This window comes from Balearica regulorum, chromosome 5 (assembly GCF_011004875.1).
Source record: "Balearica regulorum gibbericeps isolate bBalReg1 chromosome 5, bBalReg1.pri, whole genome shotgun sequence".
Classification (NCBI taxonomy): Eukaryota; Metazoa; Chordata; class Aves; order Gruiformes; family Gruidae; genus Balearica; species Balearica regulorum.
Window position 1 is genome coordinate 62,352,096 of NC_046188.1, and position 22,538 is coordinate 62,374,633.

A 22,538-nucleotide genomic window follows, 5' to 3' on the forward strand; every position below is an offset into this window, starting at 1 on the left:
CCAGGCGGAGACCCATGTCGGGCTGCTCTTTCCCAGGATGCACCTCCCCCGCCAGCGCGCACTGGGGCTCACGGGCTCCGGCTCCGTGGCCGGGGGGGCAGGGAGGCCGCGGCGGAGGGGGCCGCCGCCGGAGCCGCCGCCAGCAGCGCCGGCGGGGGGAGGAGGAGGTGTGTGACTGAGGAACGGGCGGCCGCGGCCTGACAAGGAAGCGCGACGGCGGCTGGAGAGGAGCGTGGCGGGGGGCGGTAGCCGCCACCGGGGCGGGGTGGGGGGGCTGAAGGCGGGGACGGCCGGGCCGGGCGGCGAGGCGGGGGAGAGGCCGGTTTCTCGGCGGGGCCGCGTCAAGTGAAGCGCTGGCGCTTTGTTGGAGGGGCCGGGGCGGGGCCATCTTGTTCCCGCTGAGGGGAAACGGCGTCAGCGGCGGGCAGCACCGCGGGCCGCGGCCTCCGGGGCGGTCGCCGCCGACAAGATGGAGGGCGGCAGCCGCCCTGCCCGGGCTGCCGCCCCGAGGCGGCGGGTTGCCTCACGGGGAGCGTATTGTAAAGCAATTTGTAGGGCGGCTCTCCCGCCCTGCCGCGGGGGGAGGCGCCCGGGCAGGCGGGAGCGGCGTCACCGGACGGGTGTGACCGCTCGGACGCCTGCCCCCGCGACAGGGTGCACTGATCCTCCTCGCAGGAAAATTAAACTGGGAAGGTGTAAAATAAAAACCGCCGGTGGTGGCCGCGGGGGCAGGAATATGGGGGGGTGTCACTGAGAGAAGCTCATCGTCGTGTCTCCCTCAGGGCAGCCCAGAGCCCTTGCTTTGCCTCTTCAAGCTCCAGCATCCTGCTGCGGTTTGGGTTGGTCATCGCTCTGAGCGTGCTTTACAGACGTTAAATAATACAAAAGCACATCCCTTTGGCTAATTTTATTTCTTGTTACAAGCTAAAACCTCTGATATGTATAGATAGAGCAGAGCTTTCCATAAGGCTTAGCATTCTCCAGCAATAAGTCACTGCAGACCTGGAGCCTGAATAGGCCAAAAGTCAAACAGCAAGAAGAACAGACAGAAGTAATATTTAAGTATTTAGAGCAATCTAAGCTACTTGGTGCACAGACAATAAATTCCTGTATCTTTGGCTGCCTGCTTGTTAAAACAAGGTGTAGGGGAAACAGGCACTAGCTGTACAGAATGGGGTAGGAGCAAAGGGGACATCAGTGTGGGCAGGGGGATGGCAGGTGAGCTATGGTGTCTTGCTTTCCCTGCAGGTTGTAGGTACGCTGGCAGAGATGAGCAGGAGGAATGTGCCTCAGAGGTAAAAATGAGGAATATACACTTGAAAGGAGGGTGACTGCACCTGAAGGCATTGCTCAGAAGAGGGAGGTGTATGCTAATGAGTAAGTAAGTCTTTTGAAGATTCAGTTTGTAGTACTCCAGGCAATATCAAACCATAGAGTGAAGTGAATTTTGTAGTGAAATGCAGAGTTTAGAAACTTGACTACAGCCAGTCGGATTAGATGCTAAAAAAAAATAAAAATCTCAACATCTGAATGAAAAGGTGGAGTGGTGAATATTAAATGCAGGAAAGTAAGAGATTTTAGGAGGAAAAACTGAGGTTCTGCTTTTCTCGTGCCTAGTTTCAAGAAGCAGCACAGCCAACTATAGGAAGAAAGGCAGCCTTGGACCAGGAGGGAAAGGTAAGTGTGAAAGTCATCAGTACCGAGGAGACCAAGTAAAGTCACCCAAAGGCCAGGGCAGAGGAAGAAGACAAAAAGAAGCGTACCAAAGCCAGAAACCAGCAGAGTGAGTTTTTCTTGTGTTTGCATAAGTTAGCACTTGTATTGCTTGCAGCTGGAGGAGAGTAGGGGGGGAAACCTTCTTTCCCTGGGAAACACGAGGGTAACTGTTTTACATATCAACAAGGCCTGATGACAGAAAATTACTCCAGTTGTATGCTAATGGTGAAGTACTGCTGATACTATTGAAAGTAGCATTTCCAGTGGGGAAGGACCTACAGGTTTTGATTTCCCTGAAGAATCTTTGCTAATCTCCATTATAATATTACCCTTAGAGTGCATTGTTTCCCTTAAGTGGACCTGAGGGAAGGCCCATGCATGGGCCTAAGCGATAAAAAAATGCCATTTCCACCTAGATGTAGTGTTTGGTTATCTAGAACAGTGTGTTGATGTGGAGCTATATTCCAAATTTGTGGCAAGAAACTTTTAAGGATGTATTAATAAATTGTAAAACTGCTAGTGTTTTGTTTGATTTTTCTCAAGTAATGGCAACATGAACTTAAAGAGTACTATAATGATGTGTATTTTCATTACAGGATATTTCTCTAAAGAGAAGGGGTGTGTATGCTAATACTTTTAGATACGTGGCTGTAAAATCACGGTACATGAGAAATCACAAACACCAGTCCAGATATACAGGCAGGGAAACAGATAGTTAGTTTAGACCACTAAATGAACTAATTGTCAATATACCACAGACACAGTGTTTCCCTGAACATTGTTGGAGTATGTCCTCTTTCTTGTAATCAAATAGTGAAGTTGAGTGAAACAGAAGTTGAGACAGCTGTTGTTAAGTTTAATTTCTTTTACATGGTTTTAATAGAGGTGGAATGGACTGAAAACATTGCTACCCTGAAGTTTGTGCATTTTATCTTTTTGTAACCAAAAGATATTTTGTAACACTGTTCTCTAAGACAGCAACAGAGTTTGTTTAAAGTAAGTGCTTTTACAGTATCTTGATATCCATGATACTTATAAACAGCTTTTTTGAAAGATGTCACCAATGGAAACAATCGTTTGATAGATCCTGTTAATTACATATGTTAATGTGTAGATTAAAGTGTACATACAAAGATGTGTGTTTAGAAGTCATATTAGACATATTCATGAATCTGAATATTGAAAAGTATTAGTAAGGAAAGCTTTTGTTTCAAATAAAGCAATTACTTGCAGTTTAGGAACTGAGCTTTGGTGGGCTTTAACACCTTCTGAACTGTAGTTCCTAACTGAATGCCTGTAGCCAGTAACAATATTTATTGTATGGGCTTATCTCTCAAGTCAAGAATTTAATATAATAAATATAGTTTGCTGAAACATAAGTTAATAACAAATTTTCACTTTATTTAAGAGCAAAATCTTAAATTACAGTACTGTAACACAATCTGTGCAGCATACGAGCCTGGGGCAGTAATGAATTTTTGTTGCTCATTTCTTTCCCTAGGTGAACAGTCTCCACTTGGAAAAACAACACAACAAATCCTTTACAGAGTCAAAAGTGTCATGTGATGGTTAGGAGACAGATTTAAGTACTTAAGGTAAGGCTTTAATAGAAATCGTCTGCCTAAGGTCTGAGGATTGATCTTCAAAGCTGCAGCATGTGCTGCTGCCTCCAGGTGTGGTGCAGCAGCAGCTGCCTCAGCTACTTGCAGACAGCCAAAAGAGCAAGCCTCACTCTCCCTTCCTTCTTCCCAGCTCTACCCTCCTGCTCCTAGCAGTGTGCTCCGGCCACAAGGTGAACAGTAAATTCACTCCACTGGCAAAAGAACATTTACTTTTTTTGCCAGAGGTCATTTTTCTGTAATTTCACTGAGCTGACTCAGCTTGCTTTGCATCAAATGAGTGCTGGCTCAGGGCAAGCAGTGGTATTGTGCAGCCAGAAGCAGCTGGGAAGGGAAGGACATGACAGGAAAGAGCAGGGAACTTTTACTTTTGATGATGAAATGTTGGCTTGGCTTATGGTATATTCAATATAGAAATCTCTAGAGCCTAGGAATGCTTGAGGATATACCTCTGTGGATAGTAATGGGCTTCTCTGCCCGTACGCCAGTTCAGCCAGAATCAAGCCAGCTCTGTTGCAGAACTGTCTTAGCTAATATACACTGCCCCTTAGGGAAACTCCTATTTTCCTCTTTCTTTTAAAATAATTTAATGTTATACAATGGAAATACTGCTTTTTGAGGTCCTGTTTTATGTTTAAAGTGACCATACGCCAAATAAAGTGCAGGATCAAGCTAATGGGTAGTTGGCAGTTTTCTGTGATTTGATCATAATTAAAACCAGTATATCAATCGCAAATCCAGGGCCAGAATAATGCTCCAATTCATGCTTGGCGTTGATTTATTTAGTTGTAACTGATTTATTTATTTATTTATTTAGTAACTTCATTGTTGCTTAGTGTGCTATTATTACTCATGTTAACAGAAAAACGTCAGCCAGTGTTTGAGTGTGACTGAGCACTTTGAATGTTATATATGTACAAGGCTGGCCAGGCAGAAGGCTACGTGGTATGTTACAGCTTTAACAGTACCACAGATGTTAAATACCAGGACAGCAGCGCTAAGGGTCCTTGTGCATGCAAGGTGTAACTAAATGGGGTGATTCTTCACAGGGCCAGCAGTTGCTGCCTGTGCTTTTGGCATCCTTTTTACCACAGGTACAACAAACCTGGCTCTACAAAGCACTTCCAATGTCTGTCTATCCCCATGTGCCCTCTTCTTCCACACCTCTGTGCATTGCTCCTGTCCTTTGCCTTTCCATCAAACATGATGCCTGGTTTTGGTCTTGTCCTGGCTCTTTCCTCCTGTTCAAGTGCCAAGTTTTGTTTTGTTTTATTTTATTTTATTTTGCATTAAGTGGCTTTCAGTTAAATCAGTAAACTGTTGGTTTTGCAGCAAAATTCTTGGTATGCTTCAGGGCAACTTTTGATGAGCTGAAAAGAATCATGGAAGAATAGTCAGATGCACGTGCTGGATCAGCAGCTTCAGCTGTTGTTGATCGAAGTAGTTAAAGGCACAGCATGCGGTTAGTGCTGCAAATTTGAGATTACAGCTTGGTTGTTGAAAGTGGACAAAAAGGATTGTATTTCAGTTCATAATAGTACTTTATTTTGGAACTATCACAGTATCATAAATAATTTGCTAACAGACACAAACATCTTTGTGGTTAGCTTTCAGTGGCTAACCATTTGTAAAGAAAAGCTCTAGAAATGCTTAACAGTTAGCCTTGTGCTGAGAGAATGAATATTCACAGTTGTTTGAAAATAGTGTTTTGGAGACTTGATGATACTTTTTTTTTTTTTTTTTGAAAACTAATGTTTCAAAGATAAAACATTCAAATAATTTGAACACGTCTGATCAGATGACATTTGAAGAAGTTCAGACCAAAGCTGAGCTGGGTCTGATTTACTAACAAATTATAAAAAAGAACGCAAAAATTTCTACAGCATCTTTCTCTGAACACTGATGGAGGGTAGGCATCCACTACAGGTCGTGGATGCAGCACCTTTGTGCAGGCTTTGTATGTGTGCTGCCAGGCTGTGGCATGAGCACCAATGGATAAGTAGATCAGATGTTATGGAGTAATAACATGAGTCTTTGTTAGGCCTATTATTAATCACTGAGCGGTTGGGGTTTTTTGCAATTGTGGTTCTGACCAAAGCAGAAAATTGCAATTGCTTAACAGATTAGATTTTACATTTAATTTGGCACATGGCCTCTTTAAACATAAATCTAGACATTAAGAAATGTGAAGAAAGTGCTGCCTTTCAAAGAACACACTTGATCCTGGAGTCTCACAGCAAATACTCTCTTTCTTTGCATTTCTTTACATATACTAGTCTGTGCGTTTATTTGATAAAAAGTTTAAGTATATGTACAAACAAATGAAGCAAAATCTTCACAATTCATTCTGTCGAACTACAGTTGATCTGCTAAATCGTGGTATGTCTGACATGACAAGAGACGACTGAGCTGGTAGAAAGTTCCCTGCACCAGCGAGCTGGAAGGCCTTGTTTCCTTTGCTTTCCCAGTCCTCCTCCTGGTCATGTGGTCCCACACCTTCCAAGGCGCCATCACCAACACTCGTGTTGATTCAACTTGCCCACTCCCAAGAAAGCTGTCTATGTTTTTGCTGGATGATTTACAAAGGGATCTAGTAAGCACCAGAACTGGTATAAGGTAAGTGGGAGAAATGTGCAATGACATATAGGAAAAAGAAAACTTAAATAAAACCTTTGCTCTTGAACAAACTCATAGTTTTAACAGGGAGTATTTTATTTTAACTCTTACTAGATATTTTCCTTTGTATCATATCCATGTTGGGTTTTTAACATTAAATACTGGGTGTCTGCAAGTTCAATACTTAGTAGTTGCTGATCTTTAGAGAAGTTAAACTGAAGCTGCTTGAACAACTTGAGCAATCACAGGTGTTTCTTGTTTCCAAAATGAAGTAGGTACTGCATGAGAAATTTAAAACCTGTTATAAGGCCTTTTCAAAACTTGTGTTTAAGTGTACCAATTTCTAGACTGAACTATTTTTCCTGATCCTTTGAAGTCTGGCTGCTACCTTTAAAAAGCGTGGGCTTCTAGAGGCTCCCAGAATGTAGGCAGCAAGATGCCTGCATCTGATGGCCCCTTTTGTTTCAGTTTCTGTAGTCAGGGCGCTGTGCAAAGAAAGCAGGAGGGAAAGAAGGAGCCAAAAGTCCTTGTTACCTCTGTGAAGAGACAAGGGAAGCTGTGCAAGAAGAGTGATTCTTGGAGAGTGGGAAGGGACCAAGTGCTTGGGAACCATGTCCGGGAAGGAAAAGAAAAAAAAAATTAAGCAGCAAACAGGTGAGTGTGTGCAATAGCAGATTATGAATAGACACAGAAAAAGGAATTGGAGAAAGAAGAAGGTTCAATAGCAAGTTACAGGTAGAACAATAAGAACAGCAAAAAATCAAATTAAAAGTTAAATGTAAAGCAGAAGTAGTTAAATACATTTTCAACATGTACAAAATATACTGCATCAAAAATAGCCAAAATAAATCTGATACTATCCTGTTATTTTTCATGTAACCAGTTAGTGTAGTTGCCATTGTGAAGTGATGTAAAAGATGATGTGTTGTATGGTAAAATAGAGGAATGGTGTGCACCTGGGGAAAATCTGGGGAGGTTGCTCCCAGAGGGGTCAACAGCAAACTAAATTGTAGTTTAAACACTAATGGAAGTACTATTGCTTCCCTTGTTGATACATCATAGGGCCCACTGTTCCCAGCTGGAGCTAGTCTTTTGCTGACATTTCAGTATTTTGCCAAATTAGTCAGGGCAGTTTTGCAGTAATTGTTTTTGACATTTCAAAGTGAATGGGCTGGCTTTCTATTAAATGGACACAGAGATTAAAAGTTAGATGGGAAGCTTTATTAATCTGAGTTTTGGCTAGCTTCCTTTGAAAAAAGTAAGTAATGTCAGAATGATGTAAATCTGCTCAGCTTCCATGTAATTTTCAGAATTGTTGAAATCCAGTAGATACAAACTCCTCATTTTTTTGCAGCTGGGAGCTGTACAGCTAAAGTCGTAATATTGTAAACAGGTGATATAAAAGACATTTTCCAAGGAACTGGGATCCTATTTTCCCAAGATTTAATGAGAATGAAGCATCTATACCCCACTAGCTGTATTCCAAGTCTCAGGTCAGTTGACTCATGAAAAAGCTTCATTGGATGCTCAAATATAGGAGGGGATTCTGATGTTGGGGACTAGCTAGCTCAGCTCACCTTGTGTGGTTGGGAGAAAAAAGTGCAAATCTTACTATTGTCTTCCAGTGGGCAAAACAAGAGTGGCTTAATTTAGTGTAATTTGCTGTCCTCAAAGGAGTGATCTTTCTCACTTCACTAATCCTAAGAATGTGGATATTTTTCGGCCACGTTATTGTGTTAACTCTTCTCACCTAAGGTCTAGTGAAAGTCAAGGAAGATGAAAGGGTACAACACCTGGGTCAGTTGGCTAATTTGTCTTGAAAACTTCATCTTTTGTGACTGCAGTTCATGGTTCAGAACCTCATATACTCAAGTGAACTAGAGCAGTGAAGTAGGAAGCTGCTGTCCGGAGCAGAAATTGCCAATGTTCAAGGAAAACAAACCATGAGCCTTTTTCCCTGTTGCTAGGTGCTATATGGCATGAAGAAGAGTGCATGCTGTTACCAGCTTCATTTAAAAAAAAAAAAAAAGGTTGTTATGTCAGAGGTTTATCATAGGCTGAATTAGCATTTTCTCTTTTGCTGTGATGAACCAGCATAAATGTTTACTTGGAAATTGTTTTACAAAATATTGTAGAGGCTAGCAGAGTTTAAAATATTGCTACCTCTCCCCTCAAGAAAATGACAGCACTGAACATCAAAGTTACAGTTAAAATATAACCAGTGACAAATGCATTCAAAAGGCTTTGTCAGATGAGTAGAAGGAAATATGTTCATAAGATTAAGTAACAAGAACTGTTTACACAGGTCAAAAATAACTGGAAACAGTCAGAAGTTACCACCTGAATAAAAAGCAGGGTATTTGAGAAGATGTGCTTAAAATTTTTGAGAGGAAAATACAAGTTCTTGATTGTGAAAAATGGTAATAGTGGTAACTTTGCATATGCTAGGAATTAATTGAAAGACATTTACAGTGTAGAAAGGGGCAGCTTGGAAGTATTTGAAAAATGGCTTTTAAACCTGGGGTTTCCTAGCTGTTCTCTACAGCACATGGAACAAGTGAGGACAGCAGCAATAAAACTTGTGTTGGCAGATGAGACTGTGAATAGAAAGGTGGTGGTTTTAGTGCTGTTGTGTTTGTTTTTTTTAAAAAAAGTTTTACATCAACTTGTACTGTTGATCAAAGTAATCAAACAGTGTTGCTAATAACCTCCTACAGGTAATTAATGCAGCTTATTCGCAGCTGGTAATCTGAGGAAAGATAAGGGATTTTCCTGTGCTTTCCAAATTTCAAGTACTCTTTTTAAGGGTAGATGAGCCTCAAACATTCTAGCTAATGTAAGTAGGCATCATTAAAACAATAGAATACTCTAAATCAGGTTTGGCAACAGCATTGTGGTAAATAATTTGGCAGAGCGTTATACTTTTTATTACCTGAAGTGATCAGTTACTTAATTTTTGGCTCCAATCCCAGTTCAGCTAAAGCCAATAGAAAGCTTGCTGTAGACTTTGATAGGAGCTGAATCAAATGCTTCATGACTCACATTTCCATGAACTGTGGTGAGGAAATGTGCTTTCATTTGGTACTTTGGTTTTGCTCTTCTAATGAATTCACACCAAAAAAAACCCCCAAAATAGACATACTACTCCTTATAATACTATTAATTAGAGGATTTGATAAATCAAATAGTAGGCTTGCTTGTTTCACTGAAGCAAAAAACAGATTAAGTGATTTATTTTTCAGTTGACAGAGGCTACTTTTCTGACCCTCAGTTATTTGCTCTAACTAATAATCTGTCCTGATTTATAAGAAGTTGCATGCTGTAAGCATGTAAGGGCAACACAGAATGCTTTTGGAAAATTGGGCAAGGTGATGGCTAGCTGCATGTAGTATGACATGTTTAAACCTGTTCTGAGAGAAACAGAATTTAAGTACTATGTAATTTTTCCCAGTGTTTTGTTTAGACACTTCTGTTTTCAACTGTCATAGTAGATCTCTGTTAATTCACTTAAAATCCACTGCCTTTCCTACTGGCCCTTGAAAGAATGTCTGGAAGTCAAAACACTGATGATTTACATCTGTACACAAATTAGATTAAACTTGCTGCAGCTTTGCTCAAAAACTACCTCCTCCTCCCACCTAAGGACACTTATTTGCTGTTTTCTATATTGTAATAGCAACTGCATTTTCAAAGGAGACCACATGTAAAACTTGGAAATATGGCAACACTTCTGAATTCACAAGTCACCATAGTCAACCTCTTGTTGACTTTTTTCCTCTAACCCCAATGAATCAGGAGTTCCAAAAAGTGACAAGAATCAAGATAAATGTCTTGGGCCAGGAGTCAATGTATGAAAGAAGAAAACCAAACACAACCCAAACAAGATTCTTTGACTACATTTGAAGTGTTACACCCTGCAGAAGGTGGAGTTTACTGCCCCAAAAGCTTACAGCATTGATGTTTTAACAGTTACACCATCTTAAGTTTTTTATATTAATTATGAAGGTCAAGATTTTTGCTTGCTTTGCGTTGAATCATTTGCAAATGATTTGTAGGAATAGTAGAATAATCAAATTTCAAGTGATTAAATAGCTTTCTGTACAATTTCTGTAGTTTATTTAAAACGTGACTTTGCAAGATGCACGCATCACTGTAGTAACACTAAAGAATCTCTGAACTCTCACAAGTCCTGCGAAATCCTTCTCCTTAAAAGTGCCCCTATCAGTCCCATTAAATTAGTCATTTTTTGAGTCCCAGGAAAAATCTAGAGAAAAGCGTGCTCTACAGCTCAAAATGCACATTAACAAATTTAAAAATTGTTAGCTAAATGGAAATATGGGAGAAATGTTTTTGCAAGCTTGTAATTCCATAGCTTCATCATAACTCTGTATTTTGGTTATCAATGATGATCTCTCACAATTTGCTAATTTCAGTCTTACAGAATATTAACCTCTAAGAACTTCAAAATGCTTTTACAAGTAGGACCACAGCAAATTGAAGCTATCCCAACAAGGGGATTCCCCCATCTCTCAACAAGAAAAAAGCTGCAAAGAGGTTTGTGACTTGTCAAAAGCCAAATCTGATACTCAAGCTTTACAAATGAGTCCTATGTTTGCTGATATCAGCTGGGTTGTATGTATTTTTCAAAGGGCAAGACCTCCTTGCGTAGCATTTCCAATGTACCCTCTTTATATTCCAACAGTTGGAGCATTTTCTTCTTTACAAAAGCATCTACATATCAAAAATCTCATAGCAATCCTCTGCATCTCGCTCGATAGCTCTGTAGGTTCTACCATGTTAAAAAACATAAATTTCAGTGAAATGTTACATATAAATAGTCAACCTTTACATTATAAAGTGCATTTTAGGCACCAAATTAAAATACCATTTGCTGTTGTCAGCACTGGTCAAATGGGGGGAGGGGGGTAGAATTTGTTGCTTTTTAAAAAAACTTCATTGCATGTGTCCGACTCTAAGATTACTGTAATACAAGAAAACACCAGCCCAACATGTTGCCTGTGAGCCTCTCTAACCCAGTTTCCTGTGACTACAGGAAGCCTTTTCCACTACAGTGCCGTTTGACTAGGAGGTAAAGGGACAGCAATGTTGGTCTGTGACTTGCTCAGCTAGAGCTGTAGGCCATATAATGCTGGGGATTGATATTTTAATAAGATGTAAAATTAAGGGTGGCTACAACTGGAGACACAGAAGTTGTGTTGATAGAGTTAACCAGCAAGTCCATGAAATTCTTGACTATTGCGCTGTGGATGCTGGTTATTTATCTAATATGATGTTTCAGTCTACTTAAAGGTATCATTTTGTCATGCCAGCAGGGCAATACATACTTATACAGAGCGCTTCTGTGTGGTAGTTTAGCCTTTGATTCCAAAAGTTAAATGTCTTTTTCAACATTTAAATTTTTAAACTGCAAGAGAAACAGTATCTATGAAACCTGGCTACTTTTTTAACAAGGGACAAATCTCTATTTGCTTAACATCCCCTGACCCATAGTACTCTCTTTATTCACTTCAACCTAGTATTTAGTGCTGAACATCAAAACCATTTGACAAAAGTATACTTTGTCTGAATGGGTAATGTGCCATGCAATTAATGGTTCATTTTCATCCAAAATTATAATCACAAAAATGCAATAAATTGAGTAGTGTGTTAACCAGCAGTGTCTAAAACAAACCAGTGTAATCCAGAAGCAGTAACAGGTACACAGTTGAAAGATCAAATCATGAAATAACTTTCATACTCAAATCTATTACTAGAATTACTAGAAAATTCACACAGCAATGAAGTAAATATATCAAATGACAAAGTAGATGTCTTACGGTGGTTTAAAGTATTAATAGTCACAAAAAAAAGGTTGTGTCAATAAAACCAATTCAAATACTGTTCCTTCTGAAGAAAAAACAAAAAAGATGAACTATTAATGAAACATCAGTAGTACAATGGGATGGCTCAAAGTGCATATGGAAGAGGGTGGCAGTACAAGAGTTACTCTTTGTGTGTTCCCTCCTCTTAGCACAATAACCTTGTGCAAAGAATAGTCCTGCGGACTTTGCAACAGATCACATCTTTTCCCAAATGGGACCTTCACTTGTTCCTGGTTGTGCTAAAGATCTTTCACATTTTTGTAAACTGTCTTGCAATATGCAAGGTAGGACACACTTTCTTAAAAAAGTATGTTGTGTTTCAGTAATCCCCCCTCACCCGAAAAGGAGGTTTGTGACTAAGGGGCAGGAAATGACATAGACTTTTTAAACATCCGTGCCCCTTTTGGGGGCCCTGGATAAGGGGGTGGTGGCACGTTGTGTTGTCCATCTGAAGTAACTGCTTGCTCATAAGTTGGTAGTCCTGAATCATCAGTTCTGAGAGGAAGTGGGTTTAAAGACAATTCTTCATGCCTTCTGAAGATGCTAGATGAATTACGTCTTCTGTTTCTTGCATAATCCAAGTACCTAAACAAAGTTAACAGCGTTACAAGTGGCAACTTCTGTTTTAAAGGGAAGAAAGAATATAAAGTCTTAGTTTAAAAAAATAACAACAACCAGTTGCCTTCAATGATCATAAAGACCAGAAGCCAAATACTCCCTCCAAACCAGAGTGTAAGAATAGCTCAGTAATGTGAAATTTATAGGGAAGAGGAAGCAGAGAATCCTCGTGTATTCCTTTCAGATTTAGCATAAAGGAACAAGAAGGGCTAGACAATTGGTAGAGAAACACTTCCTCCAACTCGCTTCATTTCACAGCTGAGGGAGACTACGTGCCATGAAAAGCATACACTCTACTTTAAACAGCAAACAGAACATGTTACACTTTCCATTGCAGGCCCCAACCTATTAAAATGATTCCATCTTTTTAGTAAGAATATTTTGGAACCAAGAGTATGCACAAAAAAACCCCAGTACATCCGCCATGCCAAGTGTTGTTTTACGTTTTTATGTTATTAAACAACTTCAGCATAACTACTGCTAGTGCTCACCTAACTTTGCTTCCAGGAAAGTAAGAACCAGAACTCCCATTGGATTCTCTGAGCATACGGTTAGACAAACCCACAGTGATTTTTAAACTCCACTCTTAAGCAAGAGTTTGTTTTAGTGTTTGTTTTGTTTTAAGCAGTGAAATTCCTTACCCTGGTGGTTGCCTTGATTTGCATCTGCTTTTGCAGCAGTAGAAGATAAGCAGTACAATTATAACTAACAGTACCCCAGCAGCAACTAGACTGATGAGAAGTCCTGTAACATTAATCTTCTGTAGTGTCTCGTCACCTGAAGATAACACATTGGTAATTTTCATTATGCATTCTTTCCATCTACATAGTATACAGTATACACTGTGACACACTAATTTTGCTGTGCAGTAAGACTGTTCCTTTCCACAAATGTCTGGCTTGCTGCGACAAGCCATAATAATCTGCGCAACACAACCCGAGAGTATCATTCACATTCAGCTGAAAGTAAAAGTGAGCAGATATTCCCTTTTCTGTACATAAAACTGTTGAAATGTGTGTCTTCTAATGCCTTCCAAGTATTACTTCAGGTACTTGTGACCTTGATCAAACTATAGATCTTTCCTCCAATCACACTGACTTTTTAATAAAACATCTGGCATTAAGACTACTCTGCCCCTGAATCAGACTGTTATATTATTGTTAAAGAAATTGGGGGGGGGGGAGACGGACACAACACAAACCAAACCACAGAAAGCAGCCAAAGAATTACTGTAAAGTTTACCAATTACGTAATAAAACAAAGAAATGGACAACAAAACTGATACTGTTTTCACCTACAGACTTACAATGGATCCCACTGTGAGTAAGATGCTTCAGTGAGTATTGCAGATGATAATGCAATATACTTGCAAGGTTCACAGTGAATTTCAGTAAAAAGATCAATTCTGATTTTGCTGGTGTATTTTTAAGAATGTACAATAACAACAAACCAAAATATTGCAATATAAGAAAAGAATAAAAGAATAAAAATACGACTTACCTATTTTTATTTTGGGGCCTTTAGTTGAATAGTCTTTCCAAAAGTCCATCTATAAAAACACAAAGGATCAGATTTATCTAAGATACATAATTGGCCGGCTTATTGACAATTTTTTAAAATATGGTACTGTGGGCAAAATTTAACAGTGACATAAACAGAAGCAACTCCCACTGAAGCATTTGTACTTGCTTATCTCACCGTATTTTTCTCATACATTGAGATTTGCATAAAAATTACAATTTCACAAACAAGAAAATGTCAGCTGTTAGAAGTGCATTTAATTGTCCAATGTTACCTCATATTTCTGCCTGATTACAGTAGAAGTTAGTTAGCATATATTCTGACACTAAAAAATGCTTCCAATTAATCTTTGTAAGTCCCTACAGAAGAGTATTAATGAGGCAAAGTCAAGTTCTTAAGAATCAGATATTTGCATGAACAGTATCTGAATTCAGCTAGGAAAAATAATGGGATTTATTGATGAGAAAAACTTTTATGTTTCATGACTGTTATGCACTAACTGTGTTTAGCTATAATTTCCACTTTTGCTATCCAGCAAAAGACTCCATCAAGATTCCAATTTAACATTTTCACCTCTTTTCATAGGGAAACGCTAGCAATGGCAAACTAACATTTCCAGCTTCAGACCAGGAGTGCGTTCCTTGCGCAGGTTAGCGCAGAGCACACTTAGAATCACAAAGAGACTCTTTGCATGCAGCAAGAGCCACTCTTCGGACAATCATCACGTTCCATTATTGGGCTTAAAGGTTTCTTATGTATTTTTCTCTTTTTTTTTTATACCAGGTTTCTTCCAAGTTGTATATAGGTAGTGATTTAGAAGATAATGCTATAGGAATACTCAGCAGTAGCTGAAGTGCAGAGTTACTCTGTACTCCTCTCTTCTAAAACACTTCTTTGGCACGACACAAGGACACTATCAGCTAATTAATGCACAGAGCATGTGGAACACGTTCTCTATTAAAGTAAAATAAGCAATCATTTTAAGTGGTGTTTTTGGAAGGGCTATGGTGTTTAGATACAGTAATGATTTAGTCAATAACCTCCTTCAGTATATTAAATTCAGTTTGAACAGCTACCGTTTTATCAGGGTCTTCAAAAATTTCTCTCGCTTCTTCATAATTGCACAGCTCTTCAAAGCATTCTCTTTCCAGGTTATCTGCTGTGAATGCTTCAAAATCAAATCTGTTATTCAGAAGATGTCGTCCAATGAATAAATTGGCCTCCTTTTCTGATGCGAACACTAATAAAAAAAAAAATTAAGTTTATTTAAACAAGTTAGGAAAGCTAAATTGGGTATTTTCAAAGAATGGTTAATATCCTGAAGGAGCACGTTGAGACCACTTCTTCCCCTACCATCTCTCATCTACATACAGGAAAAAGAAACATCAAAGTCTCCTAAAATGTCATCTTTGCTGTTAACTTTTCTAACTATGCAATAGAAAACAAACATATTTTCCTTTCTCCTAAAGCATTTCAGCTATTCCTTGTACTGGCCAAGAGAATTTGAGTCTCGTGACAGCTGTTCTTCAAGTTTTGATATGATCCCTTCTGGAATGTGGGCATCAGTTTTTTACTGGAGCTCTTAAGAACAAATAGTCACATAAAGCAGAAATTCAGTCAGATCCAAACTCAGCAAGGCACTGACCTACTGGAGGAAGGAGGCAAAAAAAAGAAGGAAAAAATATCTTCCAAAGAATCCTCAATATACATTTATCAATATTCTGGTATCTGTGAGTTCCAAATTTTGTTTATAGAATTTGGATTTTAAATCATGGCAGCAGAGTCCTAATCATTTTACATTTGTTGTCTTTTCACAATCATGGCAGCAAGTTTTATGTAAAGGTTGGCATATTGCGAAGTTTATTTGTTTTAAATTAGTCCATGATAGGAGTTTTGCTGACAACAGGCACTTCTGAAAATACTTAATTCTTTTATTCTTTTGTGCTTATTACAGGTTCCATGAGGCCTCATGGAGTAAGTTGTGAGGTGAGATTCCAGAAGTTAGTGAAATTGTAGAAGGCTTTGAAATACAGGAATGCATTTTCTCACTAGGCATTTTCCATAGTCAAGTTATAGCCTGCTCTTGCTACAGCTTCTTTTAAAAAAAAAACCAAAAACAAACAAAACACCAAACGACTTTGTATGACAGAACTAGTTTTCTGGCTTGGTTTTCAGTGAAAGCCTCATCTGTACTCCAAGAAATTCAGACTATTTGGTAAGCAATATGACTAGAGGATTATTTTTGCAAGTGTAATGCAGAAACAGCATTGTTACATATCAAGCCAGACAGCTAAAAAAGGAGATGAGATTCAGAATAAAGTTATTCAGCTACAAATTAGCTTTATGTTCTTGTTAGTGTGTTTGACTTGATTATGACATCATTCAGGAATTTTTACCCTAATAGCTGCTGTTAGATCTTGCAATGGTATCTCAAAACAGTTTGTGCTCTGAAAACTTAAGAAAACTGCAGTGTAACTTGCATATTAGTTATATCTTTAATATTCTAGTATATTGAAGGAATACTACAGTATATATTTCTGTAATTTATATAACATTACAGTATATATTCAAGGAGCCACACATGTGCACACACATTTGTGTAGGAAGGGAAATCTGTTATTCTAAAGTAATTCCAAAAAATCTAAGCTTAAAATATTTATGCTATATCTAAGAGTAACCAGAGATACAGACTTAAAAAAAAATATCCAAACCCACAAGTGGAAAGGGGAAAGAATTACATGGAAAAAATAGTATCATTATCTTGATTCAGTGCAAATCACAAGAATAACTTCAGTCTTTTGAAACAGAGAACTTCAGTTTTGCTTGGTAATGTTTCATTCCTTACCATGCAAGTAGTATTAGCTATACTTCTGAATTAATTTAGATAATCGATGCATTTTAATTAACATGGAATCCATAGGCAAGCTGTATGGAGCCTAGGACCCCTAATTCCCAGTGATCCATGCTCCTTTTGTGTTTCCAAGAGTCTTTATCCATTTATCTGCACTTTTTTCACTTTGTAGGACATATAGTCATAGTACACTTATCTCTATCTCTGAATTACCTGCCACTTGGTGATTAAGATAGTATTTGGAGAATGAAACGGATTTGAATTCTCTCCTGTACGTGAGGGAACTGAATGTAGTTCTGCAGTCCTTTAGGCCACAGTTCAATAAAATGGTAAATCCAGCTTTAGGATGCCTAGCATTTAATTAAAAATGCATCCACACAATGTGCTGCATAAAGTTACCCTACTGGTAACAGATGTTCAGAAAATGCTGGAGAAGTAACCTATCCATGCAGGTACCCCACATTCTTGGCAACTGTTCTACTTGCTCAATTACTTGATAAAGAGTTGGGCCCCTCCCTTTCCAACTCCCTCTTTAAAGGGGGAGTGATCCGGGCCTATTGTCAGGAGAGGTTTCTGTGCTGTGAAGTCACAGCAAAGAGGCAGCCTGGCAGCCCGACGTTTTATGACCCAGAGCAACATGGATTTTAATGAATAACCTGTCTCGAGCATTTTTCTACTAGCCACGTTTTCTGCTCAACATACTGTCCTGAAGGAGCCTCCTGCTCAATGTGATGACTTTTTAAAGTCTGTCTTAAGATTTCAGCACTCCTTATCCACTGAGGAAACCAGACAGATACGTTACAAATTCCTCTTTGAAGCCCTGATGCTTAAATGTTAAGTATCACTAGGCTTAGCATTGTAGTGGTTGAGTCCTTTTGGGGAACTTCATTTGTTTTTACCTCAGTTCATCTCCACTTCCCACCCTCCAAAGTGAAGAAATGGAATAGCAGCACAATATTTATCTTTCAAGGAGTTGTAAGGGGATCTGGTATTGAGAAGAAATATCAAGCTCAAAAAACAAGCAAATAAACCCTTTCAAATACAAAGGAACTTTAGAGATACAAATAAAACTGTGATGTGCCTAGTTGTACCAAAGCAGTACTGTCTTAATACAGATTTAAAACTTGTGGAATTTTCATGTTACTTAGAGGATTCTGGTTATAACAATAATCCTAAAGACCTAGAGAAAGCTCAGTTGTCCCAATCTGCACTTACTAGTGGATCTGATAAATACTTAATACCAACACTCAAGTCGATTATCAATCATTTCAGCAAAAGATATTCAAATATTCTAAAATTAACCATAAAACAGCTTAATTTTTTTAATGAAGTAAAAAAAAGAACAACAAAACTATTTACATAAAAAGATTTCTCAGCAGAAGCAAAGTTAGATACCATAAAATCATGTTAAAAGTTACCATCTTTCCATTCAGGTTGTTTCAAGTTGTTTAATCTCCCTGTGCAGTGAGGAAATGCAAACATCATCACATGTAGTTGACACAGCAGTACCAAAAGCGCAAACATGGCGTGGTATCTGTCAGACAGAAACTAACGTGAGTTAAAAAAAAAAAAAGACAATGCAATCTTCTGAAGTGTCAGTAATGAACCTTGAATGAATCCTATAAATGAAGTCATCTAACACAAGTACCTACATGCAGTTGAGGCTAATGGATCTCTAGAAGAAAGACACCGATCCGAACTGGTTCTGCATGTCTCTTACGAAGTTTTCATTGCATAACATCTGCACATGTGACCGGCTGCTCTCACCACAGCAAGGCAAAAACCTGCTGCTCTCCTCCCCGGGAAAGCGGCTAACAGAGCAGCAGCCCGGTTAGCTGGCACATTAACGGGGAAAGATCAGCACAAGGTGCTGCAGGTACGCTCTGAAACTTCAGATAACTACGGTTTTGCTGCCAGAGCAGCCACAGCAGGTTATCAAAGTTACCCAATGTAAACAGACGTACAGAAACCATTTTGCCAGGAGAGAGCCGTTGCCAACCTCCTCACACCCAACAAACATTTATGTACTTCTAGCACGCGCTGCCCTACCTAGGATGACTGTAGAAAATAAGAAATAAGACCTGAATTCTTCCAAGAGTCGCCCAACACCGAGAATAAAACGATCGCCGCCTGAAGCGGAGACGTGCGGCGACCACCCGAGGGAACAACCGCCCCGCGGTCCTGCCAGGAGCTGCCCCACACCCCCGGGCCCACCCGTGGCGGAGGAAGGCCGCTCTGCTGCCCCGGGACCGGCCCCCGCTGTCGGTGCCGACTCAAGTCAGGCGGGCACCAGGGCAGCCGGAGGCGTCGGCCAGGAACCCCCCCTCGTCCCGTCCGACGCCCCGCTTCCCACTGCGCGGCCCTACCTGCCCCGGCGAGCCTCCGGCGGCCACCTGAGGAGGGCGACTGCCAGAACAGCGTCTGCCCAAGCTGCTGCTGCCGGCGCAGCGTTTCCTGGAATGGGCGCGGCGGAGTTACAGAGCTACACCTCAGCCACCCCCGCGGGTGGTGGCACCGCCAGGCTGGGGCCTCCTCGGGGTGGGGGCGGAAACGCCCCTGGAGCCTGAGGGAAAAGGGGGCCGGTCGGTCGGCCAGCCAGCCAGCGGCGCTGGGGCGGCCGGAGGGGGAGGTGGTGTGTTGTGTTAGTAGCGTTAGGGGGTTTCCCTTAGGTGCCAGCTGGGACTTCGTTGCCAGAAACCTGCCTTTCCACTCAGCTCAGCCCCGAGATCCCTCTGAGGAGAAGGTAGCGGTGCTTTCACCTTCTGTGAACACCTTTTAATGTTAAAGCTGACCTTTTTTTTTTTCCCCCCTCATGGTTAATCATGATGCTGAAAGCTCGATTTGGCTTTTTACTCCTGAGCAGTAAAGCCCTTGGTCTAACGGCAGGGCGTCTGCTGAGCAGGAGCTGTGGAGAGGGATGCCTTGCTAACAAGGGTGAGGCAGCATACCTTATAACTAGTTGCTTAGCCACAATTAATTATTTATCTAATAGCAAACTAGAGTGTTTTGTATCTATCAGGCTTATTTAGCCAGGCATCTAACCACGAGGGGAGGAAAGGATCTGGTCACATGTGAAAATAACTTTGGAGGGTTTGTTGGTTGGGTTTTTTTTTATTGGTGAAGACAAACCTTAACATAAATCCTAATGGCCAGAGAGCAGCAGATGTGGTTCCCTGAAGTGCATGAAGCTGATCTCCACTAGCACACACCTGCTCCAGGGACCTCCCTTCACTCTCCATCAGCACAGAGCAGCAGCCTGGGATGGAGGCCAGGTTCAAGCACATCAATCTGTGGCTGTTTTGGCTTCTCCAAGGGGCAAGAGAGAAGTAGTTGAGTACTTCATGTTTGCTTTAAGAGTACATTTCCCAAACTAGTGTGGTGCTTAGCAAGGACAAGAAGTGGTACTTGAAAATCCTTTTAAAAGGTAAGGTTGAGAATGCATTTAACACAGTGTGCTGGTAACATTAAATAGGTGAAGAATTTTAAGGTGGGGTGGGTTAAAAACTGCACACTAAAGAAACTTGAGACACATGAGTAGAATGATTTTGCTACGAGGAAATCCAGGGATTGAGAGTGATTTGTGTCTGTGCTGGCATATCTTCTGTAGTGACTCTGGATTGTATTATTTATTTAAGTACTGGAGTGACTTGTATATACGGAAGCAGGAAAGAGTAGAATGAGAGTATTGGATAATGCTGGTGGAAGTGTTCAGATATTCTCCAGATAAAAGCAGAAACTCTTGATGTGTGAAATAAGGAGAACTGTTTGGAGGAACAATGACTGGAGTTAAATATTTACTTTATGACATCAACACGCTGTAGTTAAGAGGTGCTTGATGAATATGTAACTTACAAGCTGGGGTGGCTCTAATGCTTTTTAGCTGGTGGAGATCTGCTTATAACACAGTGGAGGACTAAGAGAACAATATTGTATAAGAAAAGAGCAGTATGGATTCATTGTTATCCAGATAATACTCAGGAGACAAGAATATTTAGTTGGAAAACAGGAAAAACTGCCATTGCTTTGTAAATGACCTTACAACTTCTTCCTGTGTGCCTCTACTCAGCCCTCACCCTAAGTTCCTACATGACTCCCTGAGGGTGGCGTCAACCAGTGAAATAGCTGCTGAGAGCTACAGTGCAAGGGCTTGAACGCATAAGAACTCTGAGGTGTGTTTAAGCGTAAGTAAAGTACCTGCATGTCTCTATGGAAAATTTTTATGTATCGTAACAACTTTCGATGAGGAACCTCTGTTGTACAAGCAATCTCCATTGTGTTATGCCACCATTGCATATCATTAAGAGAGATAAGAAAAATATTTTAGAATTGCTTATGTAGAACATCTAGGGAGTGGAGGATTCCATATCAGAATCTTGGATAACCCTGTTATCCTTTTCCACATAATAAATACTGTAGGGAAGAATTATTTTAGACCAGGTCGTATTTGGAAAAGACAATTACTTTCTTGGATATCCCTTGGTGTCCCTTATGCCTTCCTGCAGAAATAAATGCCCAGTTTTCCAGGTATATTGGTTGGTCTAATAAAAGATGTGATAAATGATGTTACGGTGTTTGACAAACTGTTGTTGATTAAATCTTTATTTGGAATAAAGATTACTATTGTAATGTTGCTACAATAGAATTTTAAGTGTGTTTTAAATGTGCTTAAACTTCTGATATATCACTTTTTATTTTTAGTTAAGGCTATTGGTTCATCCCCACAAAACACGATGAAGTGTTGGTCATGAGATTCTTTGGAATTAAGAGGTTTAATTTAGCTGATTTAACTTTTGCTGAGGCTATTGCTTCTCTATTTCAGAAGAATGTCAGTGATTTTTCTGATTTAAAAAAAACTGCTGGCAGAAATATCCTATGGCAGTTTAGTGGGAAAAGCAAGAAAAAAACCCCACATGTGAGAAATTAGGGTTTTTAATAGTAAAATAACTAAGATTTTAAGGACAGGTTCATAGATTAATGCCAGTTGTTAAGTTTCAGAATTAGGCAGAATTTTTCTCAAAGATTTAAAAAAAAAAAGCCTGCTCCTAATTTGAATATTTAGTTATTAACTGCTAAGCTGTGGAGATAATTTTTACTGCTCAGAAATAATGATATCCACTTGTAATAGTACATAAATAACAAAAGTAACTACGCATCCAACTACCAAAGTTTGGTTTTGTCAGCCTACTCATCTTTATGGGAAAGTTATTCAACTAAAAATGCTTACAGAGGGTCAGTAAAAGACTTGCAGGGCTGAATTTCACATATACCTGCCTCTGTATTCAATATTTGAAAGGGAATGGAAATGTTATCTATGCTGATGGGGAAGCAAACACCCATTCTGATTTGAATAATGGGCCCAGTGCTCCCAGCTGGTGAGTGCTGGCAGCCCCCACTGAAGGTACTGAAAGTGCTGCTTGTCCAATAGTGTTAAAATTCTGCGTTGTTAGTTGCTCAAAATATTTTTAGATGCAGCAAGCTTAATAAAGCTGAACTTTTTTGTCATTGGAAAGACTAGTATGTTGTGAGGCTTGTACATACGCGTGCTGATGTGAGAATTCCAGGAAATGGTTTGTAGAAAACTGTCAGCATTAAGTTGGCTCTTTTAAAACAATCCACTCCCAAATATACTCAAGGTAAAAAAAAAAAAAAAGGTCAAAACCTTTTAGCAGTATGATGAAAATCTGCTTCTGGCTTTTCTTGATATGGTTTTGTCTT

The 22,538-nt window shown here is 39.9% G+C and overlaps 1 protein-coding gene and 1 long non-coding RNA gene across 4 annotated transcripts; one reads left to right on the forward strand and one right to left on the reverse strand.

The window, feature by feature from the left end:
* The first annotated feature begins 54 nt into the window (after positions 1-54).
* LOC142602113 (uncharacterized) lies at positions 55-9,363 on the forward strand. 3 transcript variants are annotated; one of them, XR_012835813.1, is made up of 6 exons: positions 55-171; positions 1,256-1,377; positions 2,313-2,377; positions 3,218-3,311; positions 5,804-5,951; positions 6,420-9,363. It is a non-coding gene; the product is annotated as an uncharacterized LOC142602113 (long non-coding RNA). The 3 variants fall into 3 exon arrangements; XR_012835812.1 differs by lacking the exon at positions 2,313-2,377; XR_012835814.1 differs by lacking the exons at positions 55-171; positions 1,256-1,377 and adding an exon at positions 1,392-1,783.
* PRRG4 (proline rich and Gla domain 4) lies at positions 8,040-19,301 on the reverse strand. The gene is made up of 6 exons (XM_075755279.1): positions 19,190-19,301; positions 18,242-18,357; positions 15,049-15,212; positions 13,952-14,000; positions 13,093-13,228; positions 8,040-12,418 (listed from the first exon to the last, which is right to left on the reverse strand). Exons 2-6 carry the CDS (start codon positions 18,345-18,347, stop codon positions 12,190-12,192), a joined length of 684 nt encoding a protein of 227 aa, XP_075611394.1. The 5' UTR covers positions 18,348-18,357; positions 19,190-19,301; the 3' UTR covers positions 8,040-12,189.
* Positions 19,302-22,538: the final 3,237 nt, after the last annotated feature.